Source organism: Balearica regulorum, chromosome 14 (genome assembly GCF_011004875.1).
Source record: "Balearica regulorum gibbericeps isolate bBalReg1 chromosome 14, bBalReg1.pri, whole genome shotgun sequence".
Classification (NCBI taxonomy): Eukaryota; Metazoa; Chordata; class Aves; order Gruiformes; family Gruidae; genus Balearica; species Balearica regulorum.
In genome coordinates this window covers 16,915,002-16,936,393 of record NC_046197.1, presented here as the reverse complement: position 1 = coordinate 16,936,393, position 21,392 = coordinate 16,915,002, and the positions used below count along the sequence as shown (strand labels likewise).

Below are 21,392 nucleotides of genomic sequence, written 5' to 3'. Positions count from 1 at the left end.
GAAAATCAACTGATGACAATTCAAGAGGGGATGCAGGAACAGCATCTCCCGTCCCATGTAAAAGAAGTATCTCCATCGCTTCTAACATGGACTTAGGTACCCGGCTCCTGTCAAAATTAGTGCATGATAGAAATTTCTTTGTCTTTATGGATCTAAATTCACAAAATAAGAAATCATTCATGCCTGTCTAGAGCTAGTTCGTTCCTGAATATTTATTACCTATAAAATTAGTTTTCTTCCTACCCTTCACCCCTTCAGGCAACATCTCCTGATGGGGGCTTGTTACAGGCAGGATGATGGAATTTCTTCTGCTATTGCTTGTGTTGTTATTTTGCTCTGATAAAAGACTTTGTAACAGCCAAGGAACAACAGCAGCGTCAGATGTTCCTTACAGAAAAGATGGCATGGGGGCTCCAAAATCCTATCACTCCATGATTTCTGTCTTAACTTGCAAAGATAAAATAGTTTATAATGAGTAAAATATAATGTTAATGTAAGAAAATAAAGTGATAAGCTTTTTCAGTAATGTAAGCCATTTTACAGTTAATATTGCATTGTCTTCCATTTCTTTTACATTAACTGTTTATTTCTTTAAGACCTGATATTTCCTTACCCGGACACAGCCTTAGTAGGATAGCGATCTTCATATTTTTATCTTTAATAGGAAAATCTGTCAAACATTTTCAGCTTTACAGAAAAATGTAAAAATCTTTCTCCCCATCCCCCCCAAATGCTAAAAAACTTTCCACCTAGAAAAAAACCTGTAATGGCCTATATTAACTTCAGCGTTATTTCTGACACCCCAAAAAACTGCGCGAACAAACAAATACTCACCACGGCCAAGAGATATCAGCAAGTTCATTGCAGTCATTGGAGCACCGAGTTTAACTTGTGAAGACAAGCTGTGGGACTCAATTGTTCTTCAATAAGGTGGAAGGAGGAATATTATAATGTGCAGTGAATTGGAGAAGACATATTGTGGCTTGCCTTGTGAAGGATGTCTGCCTCTATGGCATAAAATCTTGCTCTGTATTCCAAGAAATGTCATTTAAAATGTAGAATGAGTGCACAGCAGGAATAATAAAATTGTCTGAGCATGTGAATTTTAAACACTAAACATGATACAGAAACAAGAATATTTTTTCTGACAGAAACTGGTGACTAGTACAGCTTTCTTCCTTAAAAAAAATATTGGCTTCAGCTGGACATTAATCTCTTGGCAGAAATTTCTGGGAAAATTAGATTCCTCTCAGTAAAAATTTATAAGAAAAGAAATGTTTTACCTAGCTCACAAAATGGAATTGACAACCTTCAGAGGTGACAAAGTCTCATTTGCAGTAGAACTAGAGCAACATAACAATTTTCTTTTTTATGTATATAAATAAGTATATATATTTCTTATTACTGTGATAATAGCTTTACACTAAGCCAAATGTGGTTATAAATTATTCCTAGCGTCTTGTTCAAGCGGTATGTCTAAGCAAGTATGTCCCTCCTCCCCATCTGTTTGACTGATATTTTTCTCTGGAATCCTAAAAGGTGAAAACATTTAAGTTAAATAGTCACATAGCTCTAATTGAGAACCTGCGGGTAGCTCTGCATGTCACTTCTTCCATCACAAATCATGCCAGCTACTGAGGAGATGCTCGAGTACAACTTATAATTCATAATGACTTACATTTTCTTTTTGACTTGCATCCTTTTCCCTAACCTTCTCTTTTACTTCAGAGCCCTTAATAAGAAGGACTTTACAACCACAAACAATATTTTTCTAATAGACTATCTGGAAAAAGGTTTTTCACTGGTGCTTTTGATTCAGACTGGTCCTTTGTTCTTTTTCTAGCTTGCACAGACAAAGAATTGAGGAATCTCGCTTTGCGACTAAAAGACTGGTTCGGTGCTCTTCACGAGGACGCAAATCGTGTCATCAAACCAACAAGCTCGGAGACGGCACAAGGCAGTAAGAAAACACCTTTCCCATTGAACACTGAGTGTTGTAGGCAGTTTCCCAGCCCGAGAGAGCGTTCAGCTGAGCACAGCTGTTAGTGCCACAATGTCATGTCGAGCAGGTGCCAGCAAGTAAGCAGGTACGCAGGAGACCTGATCCTGCAAATAAATAGCTGCACCGTTTTCTAAAGGAGCTGCAGTCATTCCGTACTCTCTCTGGCCCAACCTGCTCTAAAAATTGGCGGTCAGAGGCAAAGACACCTTTAATGAGGCAAATAGCTGTGTCTGAAGGCCATGGAGGTCACATCTATACTAGTAAATAAAAGTGCTTGGGGACTTTTCTCAAGCCCTGAGGTTAACTAGCATGACATAGTTCATGTCTGTACAGTTAAACTCCATGACCCTCCAAAACAGCGTGGCTGCATCCAAATCACTTCTTGGGGATGGACTGTGGTGTATGGAATCATAGAATAGTATCATAGAATCATTAAGGTTGGAAAAGACCTTGAAGATCATCAAGTCCAAGCATTAACCACTGCCAAGTCCACTACTAAACCATGTCCCTAAGCACCACATCCACACATTTTAAATACCTCCAGGGATGGTGACTCAACCGCTTCCCTGGGCAGCTTGTTCTAATGCTTGATAACCCTTTCAGTGAAGAAATTTTCCCTAATATCCAATCTAAACCTCCCATGGCACAACCTGAGGCCATTTCCTCTTGTCCTATTGCTTGTTACTTGGGAGAAGAGACCAACCCCCACCTGGCTACAACCTCCTTCCAGGTAGTTGTAGAGAACGATCAGGTCTCCCCTCAGCCTCCTTTTCTCCAGGCTAAACAACCCCAGGTCTCTCAGCCACTCCTCATCAGACTTGTGCTCCAGACCCTTCACCAACTTTGTTGCCCTTCTCTGGGCACGGTCCAGCACCTCAATGTCCTTCTTGGAGTGAAGGGCCCAAAACAGAACACAGTATTTGAAGTGCAGCCTCACCAGTGCCAATATGCTTACCTCCCAGTTTATGGCCAAGCATTTTCTGACCCACTGTCAGTGGCATGAGCTAAAAATACGGCATACAAGCATAAGGACATTTATGCCAATGTTGGAAAGGACTCGCTCTGATTTTATTTTGCAATTTCTTGCTAACACCTTATGTAAGAGATAGAATAATAAAAACATCTGCATTGCAGCCACAGAGCTGGAATAGTTAAATGGTGCGGAAAGCTGGAATCCATTGTGTCCCAGGTATTTAATAACACCATCTTTGCTTCCTTTGATGTTTGGGTTTGTTTGTTTGTTTTTTTAAGGAAGGAAGAAAATGAACAGTTTAGAGGACATTTAGTCTCTGTGGGTTTAGCCAACATGACTGATTTTGATGTCATTTACCCACCAGGGAGGGGAAAGATTCAGATAACAGCATCAAAAGAGGTCATGTTCATCCGAGCGCAGATGTGAATTTATTTTCTGTAAGGACTCATTAATCCTTTTAAATAGTATGTCCAAAAACACGTGGGCCCCTGGCCCAAAGTAGGGTGCACAAGCTTTATCTAGGTGTGACTCACCTTCAGTTCACTGCCCTGATTCTCTGGTACAAGCTGCCAAAAGCCAGGGTCTGCACACAGAATTTCAAGGGTTCAGTCAACTGCTCCCCTTTTACAGCTCTTTGGACCCCAGTGCCCGGTTTCCCCGTAATGGGAGGCTGGAGGGGCTAACCGTGCAGTGGAGCTGACCCAGCGCATCAGGATGAGCATTTACTGTTGGTCCATGACTCCAAGCGGCTCTTTTGTGTTGCTTCTGAGCTTGTCTAGCACTAGATTGCTTCTTCCTAAAGAGATAGAACATATCACAGGCTATATTGCTCAAAACTGTAGTCAAATGTCATTAATGGCAAGTAATTCTATCTTAAAACTATGTGGTGAAACAAGCTGTTTTCTGTGTAAACGACCTTTTTCATATGTCCCTGACTTTCCATAGTATTTACAACAAAGTCAGTATCTTTAAAACCATATATAGTATTCTTATCATGCAGAGGAAGCTGAACCATAGTGCAAAATACAACTGGATGTACAGCTAATCATGGCTTCAAGATGTGAGTTCAGTTCAGACCCCATGACAGAAAATGCCAGAGTCTTAAAACTTCGTCTGAAGTCCCTTAGGTCCAGAACCACATGAAATCTCATTTTCTCAGATTGTCAAAAGGATGTTTTTCATGCAGATGACCTGTGAGCTGCTCCTGAGGACCTTACTAAAGACCAAAGACCAAATTAATTCTTAAAGGTGTTGGGTCTTTTTTTTTTCTTTTCTGAAGCAATTTCAGTGAGAAAAACATTCCCGGTAATTCTGCAGTGTTTGCTCTGATTCACAGAGGAGCTGTTATCTCTTTTTAGTTTAGTTTGATTCCTGGCAGCTTTCATATGAAAGACTGCCTTGATGATCTTAAACACTTGATCTCAACAATGTTCATTTTTAGACTGTTGACTTAGTTTGGCACATTTTCTTATATGTCAGTTAAAAAAAGAAATCGCTTCTGAATGCCACAAAACTTGAGCTTGTTTTTCTTTTTAAGAGTTTGCAACAGTATTCATGAATTAATCTGCATGTGCCAAATTCTGCAGCTCCAATTCTCTCTGGTAGCACTGAAAATACCCACAGAGTAGGGACGGCAGTATTTGGCTTCCTCTAACTTCAACTTCAAACATTTGTAAAAATGAAAGACATCTTAAAAAGGGCTCAAAATTCAAAGCAAAGTTCACATACCCAAGCTGAAAAAAAAAAAAAATAAAAATTATGTGAATCCTGGCAAACAGGACGCACGCAGCTCTGGAAATACGCTCTGATGTACACATTGTCCTTTTCTTATTGCTCTGCATGTGTTGCCCTCCTCACCAGGCTGATCACTTCATTAAACTGAACTGGTTTGGTTATGCCTGTAGAGTCTGAAAAGGCATACACATCCTCAAAGTAATCCATTTGGGTATGCCCCTGTGGCAGTAAAAGGAACAGATGGTGGGATGCGATGACTAAGATGCCTCGGACACATCAGCTGTCTAGAGAAGGTGTTCCAGCAGAGATTTCTCTATGCTACATTAAATTTTCAAGATGTTACTGTGAGTGTAAATAAGCTTTTTGAGTGTATTAAGTTCACTTCCAGGTGAAGTACACTTTTTTTTTTTTTAACTCTCTTAAAAGGAGAGGGATGAGGGCAAGTCATTGTGTTTTAAATCTCAAACCTTTGTTCAACGAGCTATCTGCCAGATCCCAGCAAAGCACCACAGACCAGGAACTTTGTCTTCTGCAGCCTTTGTACAATTGAAAGCTCCCCAATAAATAATGTAAGCAACTCAGGGACATGCTTTGACATAAGGAAATAATAAAACTAATTAGGTAGTAAGATCAGATTCAAATTGCTCCTGAGCCTGTTGATAATTCATAACATTCCTGTATTGTATCTAGATAGTCTCTTTGGTTGGAGTGGGAGTTGTTTTTCTTTTACTAGAGATCTATGCAATATAAAGGATTTTTTCTGGGCAACATTTCTTCTCCTCCTTCCTTTATTTTAAGTGATAGGGGAAATTAGGTTAATTATTCCCCTGTTAATTTAATTGTAGTATACTTTAATAAAATAAAACTGGCTCATGTAAGTCAACTCTTGAAGGTGGAAAATAATTTTATGTGCCAGAAGATGTGTTTATTTTTAATTAGGACTTTCACTTAAAGACTTTTTTAATTTAATTCCATTTTAATTCAGAGGAGGAGGTGGAGCGTTTTCCGTATTAATGGGGTATTAGACTTTCACATGTAGGTCACCAGTTTGATTTCCTTCCAGATCTATAGTGAATGAAAGTAGTTAGGATGCTGAACAGCTGTCAGTCGGAATGAGAAATGCGATGGTCTCAATCCAGGTCCTTGTGAGCAGGTGTCCAAACGAGAGCAACCACCACCACAACGGACATTAATTGGCATCCCTGTTGGCAGCCTCTGCCAAGGAGCCAGGAGCAGGAGGGGTACGGAGCCTGCACCGTTCTCTTGCTTCGCACCATAGGCACTGCAGGGCTGAGCTGATGCACAGAAAGATGCAGAAAAGTTCTCGTTGAGGTTATCTTTATTCCAGGTCTGTTGTGCAAAAAGTCCAGTCTGTTAACCCAGCACTTAATCCATTGCAGAATTATAGTACAATGTGGTTTATTTCATCCAACATATTACATCATATTTATAAGCAAATATATCAAAAGACGCCAAAAAGGAGTTAATCCATTCAACATCACTTGGCCTCACCAAGTTGATGGGAGCACAGTGACCTCCCAAAGAAGGTAGGTGAGCTCTGAGAACCATTTTCCATCAGCTGCCATGGTTACGCAGTAAGTCAGAGCCTGCCTTGCACACTCAGGGCACACTTTGCTTTCATGCCTGTTGCTGGGTGCCAAAAGCATCCAGAAATGCTGGGTTTGGACTGCAGATGCAGTGCTGCGAAAGGTGATTTACAGGCAGTAGCTTTTACCAGGGGACAATATGAAGCAGGGATAGATACTACCGTTCACCTTCAACCACATATTGAGGAACAATTAAAGACTTAACCTTTTCTCTGATAATAACCACCTAGCTAAGGGCTTTCTGTTGCACCTACCACTGTAATACTTAAAGACTTCCAAACCACACAGTGTAATAATGCAGCACTGCTTAATAATACAGCTTTTTAATAAACCTAATCTGGAACTCTGGTCACAATAGTGAAAGCTCCCTTGTTTATAAGAAATTACAATCAAAACCTCTTCAACTAATGTAATTAACTGTCTTCATAAGTGACCTTTCATGATTGTATCTTGCATCCAAGCCCTGATGGTATGTCACAGAGCAGCTTCGTATTCGCATCAGTCACTATCTTGTGATCTGCTCAGACAGCTCAGTACCGAGGGCACGCTGCTGTTGTGTCCCTGAATGCATGTTGTACACACAGATAAAGACTTCCCAGCAGGGAGGAAAACAAGACTCAGAAATAATCCGCAGACACTGTCAGGGGCAAGTTCATGCCAGGATCTCCTCCTCCCTGCGTTGATCTTTGCCAGTTAGGAGGTGACCTTTAGAGACCCAGAGGGCTGAGTAGCACGTACCATACTCAACTGGTTGTATAACAGACCTTGTAGTAATTCACCGTAGCAGCATTAGGTGCCACAACAGGGCACAAAGACCATCACCAGCGACGGCATCTGTGCAGGAAAAGAGCAGCCAAAGGAAAACAGCTGGTTTTCCCCTAGAAACTGTTAAACTGGGATAGCTGAAGCATGTCCACATCCCCGCTCCACTGTGCAACGAATGATCCACCCTTGCCTGTTTGCCTACTTTTAACCTGCCCCGTGGAGGGGAATCAGGCCGACCATACACTCGCACAAGGCAGGACTGCGTGTCCTGCTCCTCGGTGCTTTGTAAAGGCAAGGTCATGGATTCTTAAATCCTTTCACTCAGCAAGAGATTGCACAGTGACCAAATCCTGCTTGCCTTCTTCAGATGAATAAAATAAATGAAGTCAATAGTCCTAATTGCTTCAGCAAGGCAAGCAGGCTTTCTCCCTGTGCCTATTCACATGGCCTTTTTCTTTTTCACTGTGCTCAAACTCGATTAGATAATGTTAGAGGAGATGATAACAGCACAAAAGTGTGATGAAGTGTTCAGCATGATCTCTCTCTTCACTGCCTGAGCTGCCTCTAGCCCTGAGGAAATGGTGTTACCTTCTTCCTTTCTTAGAGAAACATGTATTAAGAATGACATATACCTTCCCATTAGTTAACCCTTCTGAATGTTCCTCCATGTCACTGACAGCCTTCAGCTGCAGTTGCATACAAAATGCACAGCTTCCAGCATAAAGCACTGCCCTCCTTTGGATTAATACTGAAAATAGCAGTTAGGCTGCAGAGTTTGGACAAACTGTCAGCGTGATTCCAGCAACATCTTAGGTTTCACGTTAACAAAGCAGCATCCTGAAATGGGACTTGACACTTAGAGCAAATAAGGCTAAGCTTGACCTCCTTCAATGAAAGATGCAGCAAAAGGAAAAAGCCCATCAGGCTTCTCCCCGTGGCCTGTAGCAGAATGAACAGTGCACAGGCAGGTCATCGCACGCAGCTGAAACAGCGGGAGCGCGAGGTGCCCAGGGTACCCTCGGTGCCTGTAAATCCCAGCCAATGTATGCACGTATATGAGACCTTGTTGAAAGCAGTATCCTTATTATCAGCTTTATTAGCTCTACATTACAAATATACTTTCTTGCATTGTAGATAACTTGGAAGTTAGTCCATGTTTGTACCAAGCATTGAAAAATACAGTGATGGCATGGATTTATAATGCCCTGTCTTGTTTGTGGAAGAAGGCAATGCCACTGTTTTTGAGGAGACTGCAGAATACTGGAGCATGCGTCTCATATACATTGTGGGTATCTGTATGCATGGCTTGGTCTTCTTGTGACACCGCTGCTGCTGCAGCCTTTTAAGGATTTGGGCTGTTATAATAAATGATGATGGTTTCCAAAGCTCTGGAAGAGCAGAATCCTGTATTGCTGCACAATCCTGGAGGCCACAAGAAGTGCTGGTATGGCATACAAGAACATGTGCAACTCTCTGGAGCTCCCAGCTGAAGCAGTGCCGTTCTTCAGAGTGGTGCCCGCAAAAGAGATGCTTCATCCCTTCTCTCCTCCTGCCTCCCCAGACAGCTCACAATCCAGCTCAGAGCATTTTGTTGTCCACCACAGGAGGCAGGGCTTTGCAGAGTGAAAATCTGGGATGAGAGATGGAAGTTGAGAGCACGCTAGGAAAGAATTCAATCAGGGAACTAGAAACAGGTCTAGGAAACAGGATTTAAATTGCATTCAGATTCAGTCTGGTTTGAAAAAACAGTGGATGCAGCCTTTTCTCATCACATTTCAGTTTCTTGGAACAAGGCCAACCCACTTGAACTGTGGACAGAAAAAAAAAAAAAGTGAGAATTTTTTGCGTAGAAATAAGTTTGAATTGCAGTAATCAGCTATGAATCTCAGCCCTTCCCACCCCACGACTCTAGTCTGTAGCCATGCTTGGGTTTTAAGCTTTACACAATCAGTTCAACCTTAGAATTTTGTTCTGCTTTTGGGCAAATGAGAGTCCAGCTGAAAAAATAAAGGCTTCAGCTTAGCAACGATTCCTGCTCAGAGAGCGTGCTGGGGTTCAGTTGGGGATATTTGCCTGTCTTCTTACAGGGTTTGACACCAGCATACTACCAATCTGTAAGGATTCCTTAGGCTGGATGTTCAACAAACTTGACATGAACTACGACCTGCTGCTGGATCCCTCGGAGATCAGCGCCATTTATCTGGATAAGTACGAGCCATGCGTCAAGCCTCTCTTCAACTCCTGCGACTCCTTCAAAGACGGAAAGCTTTCCAACAACGAGTGGTGCTACTGCTTCCAGAAGCCAGGCGGTGAGTTTGGCAATTTGCAGTACAAAGAGAAGTTGTTTGGGTTTCCCTGTGTTTCAGGTTTGATTGATCTGCTTATGGGGATAGTTTGGTAATCGGCAGTCAGCTCTTTTCTCCAGCATTGGTGTGAAAGAGCATTGGATAACAATGTTCAATGTCACAGATTAATATCCCTTGATCATTAAAACAAACAACAAAGTAGTAAGTGCCAGTGCACACAGTCTAGAAATACGCTCTATTGCTGATAGAAAGCTCAAGAACTTACTCTTTTATTAATGCAGAAATTAGTCAATTAGCAAATCATAAATTAGAGAGCTGGCGTTATGACAGTTGGGTGAAAAGAGAGGAAAAACAGTTTAACAATGAAAATGGCCCCCAAACGCTATTCTCAACTGCAGTATGTTGCAATTTTTTTTTTTTAATTAGTGGAGCTAATGACATAAATTTGTTTTGCAGTACAGTACCAGCATATGGGCTTCTTTCGTTCCCAGGTGTACAGTAGTCTACATTTCATGTCAGTAGTGAAGCCAGTCATTACAGAGTCTGTCCCGTACCATCTGGAAACTGATTCTCCTACATTATATTTTAGGTCTTCCTTGCCAGAATGAAATGAATAGAATTCAAAAGCTAAGTAGAGGGAAGAGTCTGTTGGGTAAGTTCGATTACTTGCTATTCATTTACTCAACTAATTAAAGCTTCTGTGATTATTGTAACTTTATATGCAGTAATGGTTTTTCAATTAGAGACTAATGTTTTGAGTCGGGAATATGCACCATGGAGTGTAGGCCTGACACTATGAAATTAAACAAATAATGAGATAGCTACATACAGAACAGGCGTCAGCGTGGCAACGGGTTCAGAACTAATTCACAGCTCTCCAGAAACTCAAAGCCTTGTCTGCACAGAGCTTAATCCTGCCTTCATCACCTCGTAGGTCAGAATAAGTAGAGGCTGCTCGATATTCAAGTTTCCCATTTTTGCAGGGTGACAAAAGGTGCCACAGTGCATCGTCAATGGGTTCATGTCTTCTTCCAGTTATGGTGCAATGCATGTATTCCTTGGGGTTCAATTTTTCATAATCACCCTTAAAAATATTTCAGTATACTCTGTGTATATGGAAACAGGAATTCATATCAACTCATTTTTGGCAGCCCTGCAGGATTCTCCATGCTGTAAGATATGATAACGCCTGCCTCTCTCTATTGACTACTGGGAGCCTGAATTGATTCATAACTTACACTGCTCTGATGGATATCTAAAATTAGGTGAAATAAATCCCTGCATGGCATTTTCCCATTTAATTGCTAAAAAAATCAGCTTGTTGAACGGAGTAATTCCATACCCTAAAATGACACAGTGTTATGTAGCCAGCATTTATGTGGTGGGATCTTACTGAAACTTCTGTCCTAGTGTATTTGTGTACAGAGCCAAATCACACGAGGCATACCAGTACAGAGTCAAGTCTCTGTTTACAGAAGGCACTGCATTTCACCCTTGAAGAGTCTGGCTCACCTGTTTACAGAAGAAGGCACTGCATTTCACCCCTGGCTTACCTCAGACCCGGGCTGTCAGCCCCACCATTGAGAACCGGTGCCAGGTTCTTAGAGCATCACTAGCTGCAGCACAGAGCGTGCACATCAGCTCCACTGCGATGCTTCTCCGGTTGCAGTCTGCTGCTCAGGTTGCTCTCAGATTTTAGTCTGATGTTCCAATTTACTCACTAGCAGACCCTGCAAACAGCTTCTGCAAAGCTGACCTTAGCCAAACTCTGCCATCCCCGGATGCCACTGCCATGTGGACGGAAGGTTCAGGTACCTTATGAACAATCCCAACCTGGATTTGTTGGTTTAAAATAAGAATAAACATTCCCAAAAGCCACAGGGACTACGGTTTAGTTCCACCATCCTTTCATAGCAAGTTCACATAAAGATTAAGATGTTTCAGAGTTACAGCTCCTGCTGTTCATAGCTGTGGGAGCAAAGGGAGGATTGATCGCTCAGTTGTGTGTGTGTGCTCCATTCAGTAAATATTTTGCATTTGTGTTCAAATGCATGTTGTGGCAGAGGAAGTCACAATGTTCTCCATCTCATGGGTGTCATGATTTTCCAAGCCACCTAAAAGAATAAGAAGCTCAAGTCCTAATAGATAGCTTTGGCTATCCCATATTTATTTTATGCTTTGCTGTTATTTGCTATATGCAATAAATGTCATCTAGGTTGAAACATAAGTGGTTTGTTCCAGTGTGCGGGGAAAAATGATGGCTATATTGCAGGTAGTACCACATGCAGGCAGTTGTAGCGCATGTCGCTGGGATCTGATCACAACAGCAGGAGTAAAATGACAAAGTAAAAGCAGTAAGAATGGTCCCTTACCACAAATAACTTCTAGTCAACTGCATTAAAAAAAAATGAAGGATGAAAATGGCTAAGCTCAACAAATCAAGAAGTGTCAGGCATAGGTTGTTCCACAGGCTAGAAAATTGTAATATAGAGAGGAACTCTTTGCTTCACCTACCTTGAAAGTCCACCTGCATAATGGCACCTGTCTGAGAGATTTTAATCTGATCTCATAGCTATTTATACAGCGCGAAACATCGACTTTTCTCTTTACTGACTGAAAAGTCATGCAAATGGAAAGCAAAACACACACGTGACAAAAAACACCGCTTGTAGCAACAATGACGATTGAAAAGAGAGATTAATATTTTCAGAGCAACTAGCCATTAATTATAGTCTTTCCTTCTCTGCCCCTGACATATAGAGCATAGCAGCTACAGTCTGGACAGTAGGCATGAAGAAGATTTCTGTTAACTTGCATCCATTGATAAAAAATGAAGACTTTTGATATTTTGTTCTCTATATATTTTTCAACACACATGACAGTTGCAACAAAGTACTTCAAAGCCATTGCCATTAGATATGTTGAATTTGGAGGCTTTCAAATAGAGTCTAGCATCCCAGGGGACCGAATTAAAAAGTAAACAGCACTATTCATCTTTTCCTACCAGATTTATCTAGAGTACAATTAACTGCAGAGAGTGTACTTTTAGAGCATACAACTGTGCAGCCTGATAATGCTTCTCCCACATCACTAAGGTAATAAATTTCTGCTCCCGTCACTATTTTCTACTGTATCAGCCTCGTGAATTCAGCTAACATAATAGCTAATACAGGGAGCTGTGCGCTGGCTAGCACTTAATTCTGTCAGGCTTTTTACCTGCGTGCTTCACTATCTTCAGCATATAATTATTCTCCCCATGTCCTCCGAGGAAGGGGAATATTATATAGATAAGGAAATGATGAAAAAAAAAAAAAAAAAAAGGAGAGATAGGTTGGATCCATAAAGAGGATATAGATGCAACAGTGCCGTTCAAGTTTGCACGGAATAATTAAATACTCCGTGGGACAAAGAGAGATGGGGGAATCAGGATTCACTAGCTTGACGCAGTCCAGTGGGGAGTAACTAACCTTTTGTAGCGCTTAATGGTAGAGCTGGTCCACCAGCAGTCCTCTGCACACTTGTGGGGAAGCACCATCTGTGCAAGAACCTCTGGAGTGGAGATGTCAACTCCTTTGTCTTCCCATACCCTGCCGATGTTCTCTGACACCAAACCAGATTGTGGGGTGAGATATTCCCACTCAATGGGCTGTCCGGATGCCGTGCTCCAGAATAGCAGAGCTTGTAGCCAGAGCTGATTTCTAATGAACACAGGGGCTGATTTGTGTAGGATTTACAGGGTAAACCATCACGCTGCACAACACTTGCTCCCGGTGACTCTCTATCCTCACCAGATTATCGCCTGCGCCTGACACATTGGAGAGGACACGCTGTAATCTTCTCCCTGATGGTTGGCAAAGACTGTGGCATTAGTATGCGTAGCTAAATATTTAAAGCTCTGGTGTTACATACAAATTGGCACAAATTTCCCATGCAGAAGGAAAAGTACCTTCTACTCTTCACTGTGACCCAAAGTGTGAATCCTTTCCACACACAGTTATGTTGGCAGTGAGCCTGGGCCATAATTTATTTTTAAATCTATGGCTTTTACAGGCAGTGTGGAACATTTTAATACCTTACAAGAAACACAGTAAAACTATGCAAAATGCCTGTTTCACAGAAAGGAAAGGTTGCATTGCCCAAGGAAAAGAGAAAGTCTGAGACAGTTTAAAATGCAGATGCTGTTCTCTGCTCACCCCCTAATGCCACTGAGGTCTCCCCTTGGCTTTTCCCAGGAGCCAGATGCTCATCTGATATAACAGGGGAGCCCCAGGGACAGTGGTACAGCTATGCTGATTTACACCCAGCTGAAAATCAGCACCTGAGCACTTTTCTCAAGGTTGTTTATAGTCTGGTAAACACCTGGAATGCTTAACAGAGAGAGGACGTCAGCATAACTATGGAAAAAAACTTAATCAATATTGAAATAAAGGTTTGAACAGCGAGCATTAACTTACAAAAACCTGCAAAGGTGAATACATATACAGGGTTACCAGAACCATTTTTTTATAAATAGTAAAAATGAGTCTTTGGTAGTCATCATTATGCTTATATCCATGAACATAGTGGTGGTGCAAATCTGCTATAAGACCCAGCTCTGAAGTTATTTAAAATGCTCTCTCTAATGGATGTGGTCTTATCAGATATACAAGATTTCTGCAGCTCTTCAAAGGTTTCTGTTGTCATCTTCCACACCTACGATAGCAGCACTCAAACATTAGACAAGATCTGCAGTGCGATGAGTTTGGAAATTCAAGGATTCACTTTATACAGATGTGTGTGTGCATGAGATATTGACTGACTTCCACTTTTATGTCTTTTATGTAGGAAATTTCATGGCATTTGGTCAGCACCTTCTCATTCACTTTTTCTGTGAGAAATGTAGTGGAAATAACCCCTTTGACATGTGAACTGTCTGAAGAGATGCTGTACACATGGAACTAGTTAAAAAACTTTACTGCGTGACCAGTAAATGACTGGTATCTTTGACAAAGGAGAAAAATACCTTCTCAAAAATTGAGACAAGAAATTTGGGGGCAAGGGTGGGTTTCTGCCGTGTTTCAAGTTGAAGCAATTGGCAAAGAAGCGAAAATGACTGTACCGACCTCCCCGGGGAATAAAGCTAACTCATCTCGGAGGACAAGAGGGCTTTTCATATTGAAGTACATTTGCTGTATCTGATGAAAATGATGGGAACAATAAAACGGGTTTCTCCCAAGAGCTTCCCTGTCTGCAAAAGCCAGAACGAGCCACACTCTACAAGGCTGAGCTATATCGGTTTTATTGTGAGACAGATCTTGGGCTTCAAATCCAAAGACTTCCAATCCCGTTGTCCCTCTCTGCAAACCTTATGCATTACTTCTCCTTTTGTACATGGGAACTCTCAGTAAGGGGGAAGTTGTGCTTGAGATTAGCATGAGTAGCAAGCAGATGGCAGATACCTTCCAGGGACAATTACAGTGTTGTGGAAAGACTTATATAATAAACATTGAAGGAGTGCAAATGGAAGGGAAATGCAGAATTAATGGAGTTGGGGTAATAATGCAGTTGGGAAGAAAAGTTTAAAACCAGGAGTTAAATCTGAAAGGGATTCTGTGGAAATATTAATCATTCGGGGACAGCCTGAACCTCTCTCTAGTACCGTATGCCATCACCCTCCATGTGCTATACGTGCACAAATATTTGTGGACTGTGCAGTGACCAGGGTGGCTGAAAAGAGTTAATCATATATAATTTCTGCTGCCTTTTAAGCACCAGATAATCACGTGCATTTTCTTGCCACCATTGTAAAGATCTTCATGTAAATAAGTGACAAGTTCGTAATACTTTATATACCTCCTTGCTCCTACAGCGGCTTGCATTACTGACTATACCTTATATTTTATTCAGGTGCTTTCATCCCACGGTGCAATGAAGAAGGTTATTACAAAGCCACGCAGTGCCATGGCAGCACAGGGCAGTGCTGGTGTGTTGATAAGTACGGGAATGAGATAGCCGGCTCAAGAAAGCAAGGGACGGTTAGTTGTGGTGAGTAACGATATGCTTCCCTCTGACAACAAAGGAATTAACACTGTTGTAAGCCCTGCCATTGCTGTACGATGGAGTACGATAACAAAAGTGACAACAGGGAAATGTGACTACCAGTGTTCAAAGTGCTCCTGTATTTTCCTGTTCAGACTACAAATGGGGCCCTTATACACGTATTGGTCCTTCAGGCTTGGGGGGGGTGCAGCAGAAGGTCACAGGACATAACCACTGAGAAGAAGATACTTCTGCTACCAGGAAAATGTAGTAATTGGTATTAAAATTAAGGCTATGGGATTGCTATGCACGGTGATTAAATATATTGTTCTGTATACTCTGCAATGTGCATTTACTGGGACTTCATGAATAATGTCTTTCCTGACACACGAAGGCCTAAATGTGTAAAATTTTATAAATTAACAACCAAGCTCACTAAAATTGCTGACAGGACACTATTATGTAGATATGTGAAATCACCAAATAGCTGTTACACCGAGGCAAGCAGGATTTCAGCCGTCTTCCTTCAGAGTGCCTCAGTGACGGCTGTGGGTGCAGCAGAGACCTAGACGGTCTGAGAAGCCCAGAATCACATCACAGATGTTAGGCTCAATAGCTACATTTGCACAACGTGGTTTACGCACTCAAATAAAATCAATTTGTGGAATATTTTTAGCCTGGTTTACAGAGTTGTGATGGGATGAAATTATTTACAAACGAGTAATGATTTCCTGGCATGCCTCCATGTGAACTGAGTCTCTTCAGCTGAGGCTCTAGGAGGAGGATGATGCATAGTCTTTTTATGCAAGTAAATTTTTTCAGAATAAACTTATATATATTTATCCCAGTTCAGGCTGAAAAGTGATATTTAGAGGTAGTTTCATGAATAGCTGAACCAATGAATTTAAAAAGTAACATTGCAAATGACAGTGGCTTGAATGACAAGGGTAGTGATGAACGAGGGATTTGGTGGCGTATGAGGGAATGACCTTTCCTGCTCACCTGTTTCAGAAGAAGAGCAAGAAACCTCAGGGGATTTTGGCAGTGGTGGATCGGTTGCATTGTTGGATGATTTGGAAGAGGAACCTGAAGCAGTAAAAAAAGACAAAGAAGGGAAACTGAAGATTCATGTAAGAGCAGCTAATGAAGATGACGAAGATGAAGATGATGACAAGGATGACGAAATTGGTTATATATGGTAGTGCCCATCATAATGAGGACTCACGTTTTGCACAATATTGCAAGTCATATCATATCTCTGCAATTGTATCTGAGAGTACCTGGCACAAATATCCCCTCTCAACTGAGTTTAATTTTGTATAGTCTATTTAATTTAGAAGACAACTTGGTTTTTTTCCAGCAAGGACTGTTTGGAAAACAGCTTTTGTTCAATTGGTTCGGGGGATTTTTGTTCTATCCACAGGGGCAATGAGTTTTGTTTCAAAAACATTTCATGTCTTAATCCGCAGTTGCACAGCTTCTGAAATATATCCTGTGAAAGAAGAATTGCAGAAGGGGCTCAACAAACCAATACAAGGCTTAGAAGCCCTTCTCATGTTAGAGAATTTGCGTCATAAATTGTTACCTGGATCATATCAGAAACAGTTCTTTTTCTTTTATGAAGAAGGAGAAGTAGGTGCCTCATTTTGTAGTCCATATTTGTTACGTTCCAGTAAAGTCTCTTAGGATAGCGACTTCTGGCTGCCCAGCACCAGGGGTTTAATCCAGTGACAAACCCACTGGTGGGATTTTTCTCTTCCTTACGTTCTCTGAGAAAGAGTCCAACAGGCTTAGTCGAGCCCGCACTGAAGGCAGAGCTCCCACCAGTGCGTAGATCCGCTCACTGGCACTGTTTATTCGCTCGAGGAACATGGCCTTCATTTTAAGAGATGCTGAGAACCTGCAGCTGTCATGGACCAAGGCCTACAGGCAGGGAACAGCATCCACCTGCCTTTTAAAGAGTTTAAGGAGTGTTTTGTGAATTTGTAGCGTCAGAACCACCCCAGCAGCTGTTCCTCAGCTCCTCTCTGAGCTCATTTGCGCTGAGTTGCACTAACACCGCGCAGGCAGGCCCTGCTTCTGCTCACACACTACGGGCCTGCCTGTTCTTCGTTTAGTCTTAGTAATCCCTCATTCCACAGTTATAAAGCTGTCAAAGACACTAACCATCAAAAGTAATAAGCTGTTGTTTCTTTAATTTAAATAGTTAATATTTATTTGGCCTGTTTAAAAAAGCAACTTTAGGCGGTCATATTTCATAACCCCTTTGCTCAGTGTGACAAGCTGCACACTCGTAATAGAGACATTTAAAAGACAATAGTCTTAAAATACAATCTGTGATTCCCTCAGCATCTCCCACATATTCATAACTCTTCAATTGTATCACAGCACATTGACATTATTTCCTTTCCCACTGCAGTTCTCTGATGCAGTAATGCACTGTGGTGACCGTTTATTATTTTCTTCCTGTTTCCAGAAATGGTAAGAGGTACCTTAACCTCACTCTTGCGTTAGGATGCAGATATAAGTATTTTAGCAGTGTCTGTGATTTGCCTGTGAGATATTTTGCAGAATGAAAAAAATTCACAGAAAACTGATTAGATATTGATTCCACCCCCCACCCACCCCCCCCCGGCCTCTGAGTTAGTGTTGGATGTAGAGGTGGAGACAGTATGGAGTCAAAACGTGGCTGGTCACATCATCACTGGAAAGCAGGGATGTACCATGCTGGGTGACAGAAGTCACTTTCCCAGGACCATTGGTCCAAGGGCTGTGGTCCTCACCCCTCTCCAAAGCCAATGCCCGCCGCAGAGCCTGGCAGAGCTGAGCAGCCCCTCTCCCCTTCTGTGTAGGACCTCTGTGGTCAGACATGATCAGAAGAAGAGTGATACAGCAGAGAAACTCCTTTCAAACACCATGTGTTGCAGAGGCTCAGTTGTTTTCTCCTCTTTCATTTCCTATTTGTCTAAATCAATGACCTGAGAACAAAGAGCAAGCCTGCATAATTGTTACTAATGCAGAAGGATGTGTATAATCATGAGGATGTTTCACGCCCCTGCATCCTCCCAAAAATCTGCCATCGCAGTCATTTGCAAAAGGCCTGCAATCCTCCCTGCCTGAAATCCCTTTGGGTTTTCTATAGCTTTTGAAAATTCATTTTAAAAATCATTGCCCGTGAGCTGTGCAGCACACACACTCACACATGCTTTTTCTACTAGTCTTTCATAGAAAAATGATGCTGACTTGCAAGAGGAACAGATAAAACCAGCATTTCTGTTTCCCTAAATAATAGTATGATTTTATGAGAAGAAATTGCACACCATCAGTAGCTTGCCTCTCAACTATTGTGGCTGGTTTCCTTCTGGTATTTTATTAATCAAACCCATATGCTCTGGATCTAGCTCTGCTGTCCTGTGCAGGACCGGCCTAAGGCACAGAGTTGTCACTTCACTCTGACATAAAACTGAGGTCCAGAATCAGCAGAGTTATGCTTATCCTCCTGACTGGACTCATTCTCCACACACAACTAGAGGTTTTTTTCCTGCAGTCCTGTGTCCCTTTGCAATGGCTTGTCCCGTCACTGTGCATTACTTCAAAGGCCACAGAGTACAACCCCTCTCCTGCCCAGCACCTCACCGGGGTACAGCCAGTCTAACCCAGCCCTTGCAGGCAGCTCCTGGGTCCCAGGTGGCAGTCCTTCTGTGTCATCTGCAAACATGCAAGGTGGTTCAATAAAAGCTGTTAGATAAGCCTTTAAAAGTGAGTGTGGCCATCCTTCAGGTTACATGAGCAGAAGTGCCACCACCGTCCACTTCTCAGCACCATTGAGCCTCTCCTAGCTGTAATCTCTCACATGTAACTATTCCAAATCAGAGCTGGCAGGTTTTATGTCTTTCTCTTGCGCTATAAAACAATTACTGTCTCTCAGAATCACCAATTCAAACGTGCCGTGGGTCCCAGGCAGAGTGCTCTGTGCCCAGCACAGCCGGGCGAGAGGGGAGCTGCCGCGGCTGGGTGGGCTGAGCTCTGGTGGCACATTGACCTTCGCGCAGAAACACAGACAGACACACAGACAGATGTTTTTTTTAAGCCCGCTGGCCTGGATTTGGGAAGACACCCCCATCCAGGTGATCATTCAGTCACCTGTGAGAGTTGTTCAACTCTTCTTCTGAATCAGGGCCAGCACTGGAAAAATGCCGGTTTATTGACTAGTCCAGCTGGGTCCGACTAGAAGCGAGTTTAAAGGGAGCAGCGTCCAATCCCGAGGTGTCGCAGCCTCGTCGGGACCAGGGCAGACCGGCCGTCAGGCTCGGAGGGCACCTCAGACTATGGATCGCTTTAGGAGCGGGTTTCCAACTCTCTCACAGCTATTTAGCAGAGCCCTTTTGTGATCCACTGGCATCCTCCGGTGGTTGGCAGATCTGCAGCCTATATATACATATGTATGTGTGGCTGTATCTATACATTTATACACATATATATGTATGTGCGTACATGCGCGTGTCCCCAATATGGGAAGCTGCATTAAGAAAATATTTTATTTCTTTAAGAGAAACCAGTCTTTCTCCCATGAACCAGTGCTCTGCCAGATCAAGCTCCTTCCATTCTTCATGTTCATGCTTTGCAAAGGATTTCATTTGCTTCCAGCTTCATTTCTTTTTTTTTTTCTTTTTTTTTTTTTTTTGCAAAGCAGGACTTCCCATCTGCATCAAATCATTGACCTTCCAAATATTTCCTCATTGTGTGGAATCGGAGTTGTCCCGTTCTTTTAGAGACACAAACCAATTTTTAATCTCATTTTCTTTTCATATTAGAGACTATGAAATACTGTTAGGCATTGCTTTATGTTTCAAGGTGTCCTTTTAACTACTGTGGTTAAATCAAAATCTCCTTGAGTTCAGATTTCAGCACAGTTGGGGTTTTGGGGTCATTACTGGCCTTTGCTGTGAACACAAAGAATCCTTTTCCTTTTCTTTGCCTTTTTTTTAAGCTATTCTGTACTATTATTTTAAGCCATTTGAAGTGTTTATTTAATATTTATTCTACAGTTTATATTGAAAATGTAAAGTTTATATTTAAAACAACACTGTTTGTTAGTGAATGCTTCTCTTTGCCTCTCCAGCCTAGTCTGTTAGTCTCAGTGTACATTTCTGGCATGGGAATATTTTGATATTAGAAGTTTTGTAGCATTTTTTTCCCCTCAAGCAGCAAATGACAGAGATCTAAGGTCACCACTTGATACAGACCACCAGATCGCTCAAGCTTAGCTTCCTACATTTGTTGGCTTTTATTGCAGTCCCTTCTGTATGCCATTCAAGTTCCTTTAATACATAGACTGCTTTGTACAGTTACTATACATCAAAAAGCCCTTTCTACAGTAGGTGGGTTTTGGTCTTTTTATACTTTTCTCAATGCTGTTGATGTCCATTACTGTTAAATGCGTAGATCTGTAAGGAGAGATCCAAATATTACGTGTTTCAGTTTGATGTCCCTACTGTAGATGGATGTAGACTATCATAGTAAGTAGGATTGCATAGTAAATTCTGAATGCTTTTTCCATAAGGAGTCAAGTGGAATGTGAGCATTTTGCTATCTTTGGTTAACTGTAAATGCTTAACTGTAGTCTGAAATAGTTGCATTTTTGTCTGTCTCAATAAATTTTAATTTGTCTGCGACCCCTTATTGCCTGTCCTGAATTTTATCAAACTTTGGGGATCAAAAATACTGCAGTACTTTGAGTCAGCATTTAATCATGCATGGAAATGGATGATCTTTTATATTTGGTTTATACCTTATACCTCTGTTCAATGTCAGCTGTAATCTGTGAAGTTAATGTAAGGTCTCCAGAAAGCTATATTTTAAAAGCAGAAATGAAACCAAACTGAAAGTAATAACTGTACCAAAATCAGAACTTTTCAAATTACATTAAACTTGATTTTTAAAGAACTAGCAGGGGTAGGGGAGGGGGGAAGCTTTCAGTTATATTT

The 21,392-nt window shown here is 41.7% G+C and overlaps 1 protein-coding gene across 1 annotated transcript in view; it reads left to right on the top strand.

The window, feature by feature from the left end:
- SPOCK1 (SPARC (osteonectin), cwcv and kazal like domains proteoglycan 1) overlaps window positions 1-21,080 on the top strand; it is a 315,620-nt gene extending 294,540 nt beyond the window's left edge. Inside the window, exons 7-11 of the mRNA XM_075766315.1 lie at window positions 1,844-1,960; window positions 9,169-9,390; window positions 9,977-10,039; window positions 15,274-15,411; window positions 16,417-21,080. Coding sequence (XP_075622430.1) covers window positions 1,844-1,960; window positions 9,169-9,390; window positions 9,977-10,039; window positions 15,274-15,411; window positions 16,417-16,607 — 731 coding nt within the window. The 3' untranslated portion in view covers window positions 16,608-21,080. The remainder of the gene's footprint in view (window positions 1-1,843; window positions 1,961-9,168; window positions 9,391-9,976; window positions 10,040-15,273; window positions 15,412-16,416) is intronic.
- The last annotated feature ends 312 nt before the right edge of the window (window positions 21,081-21,392 follow it).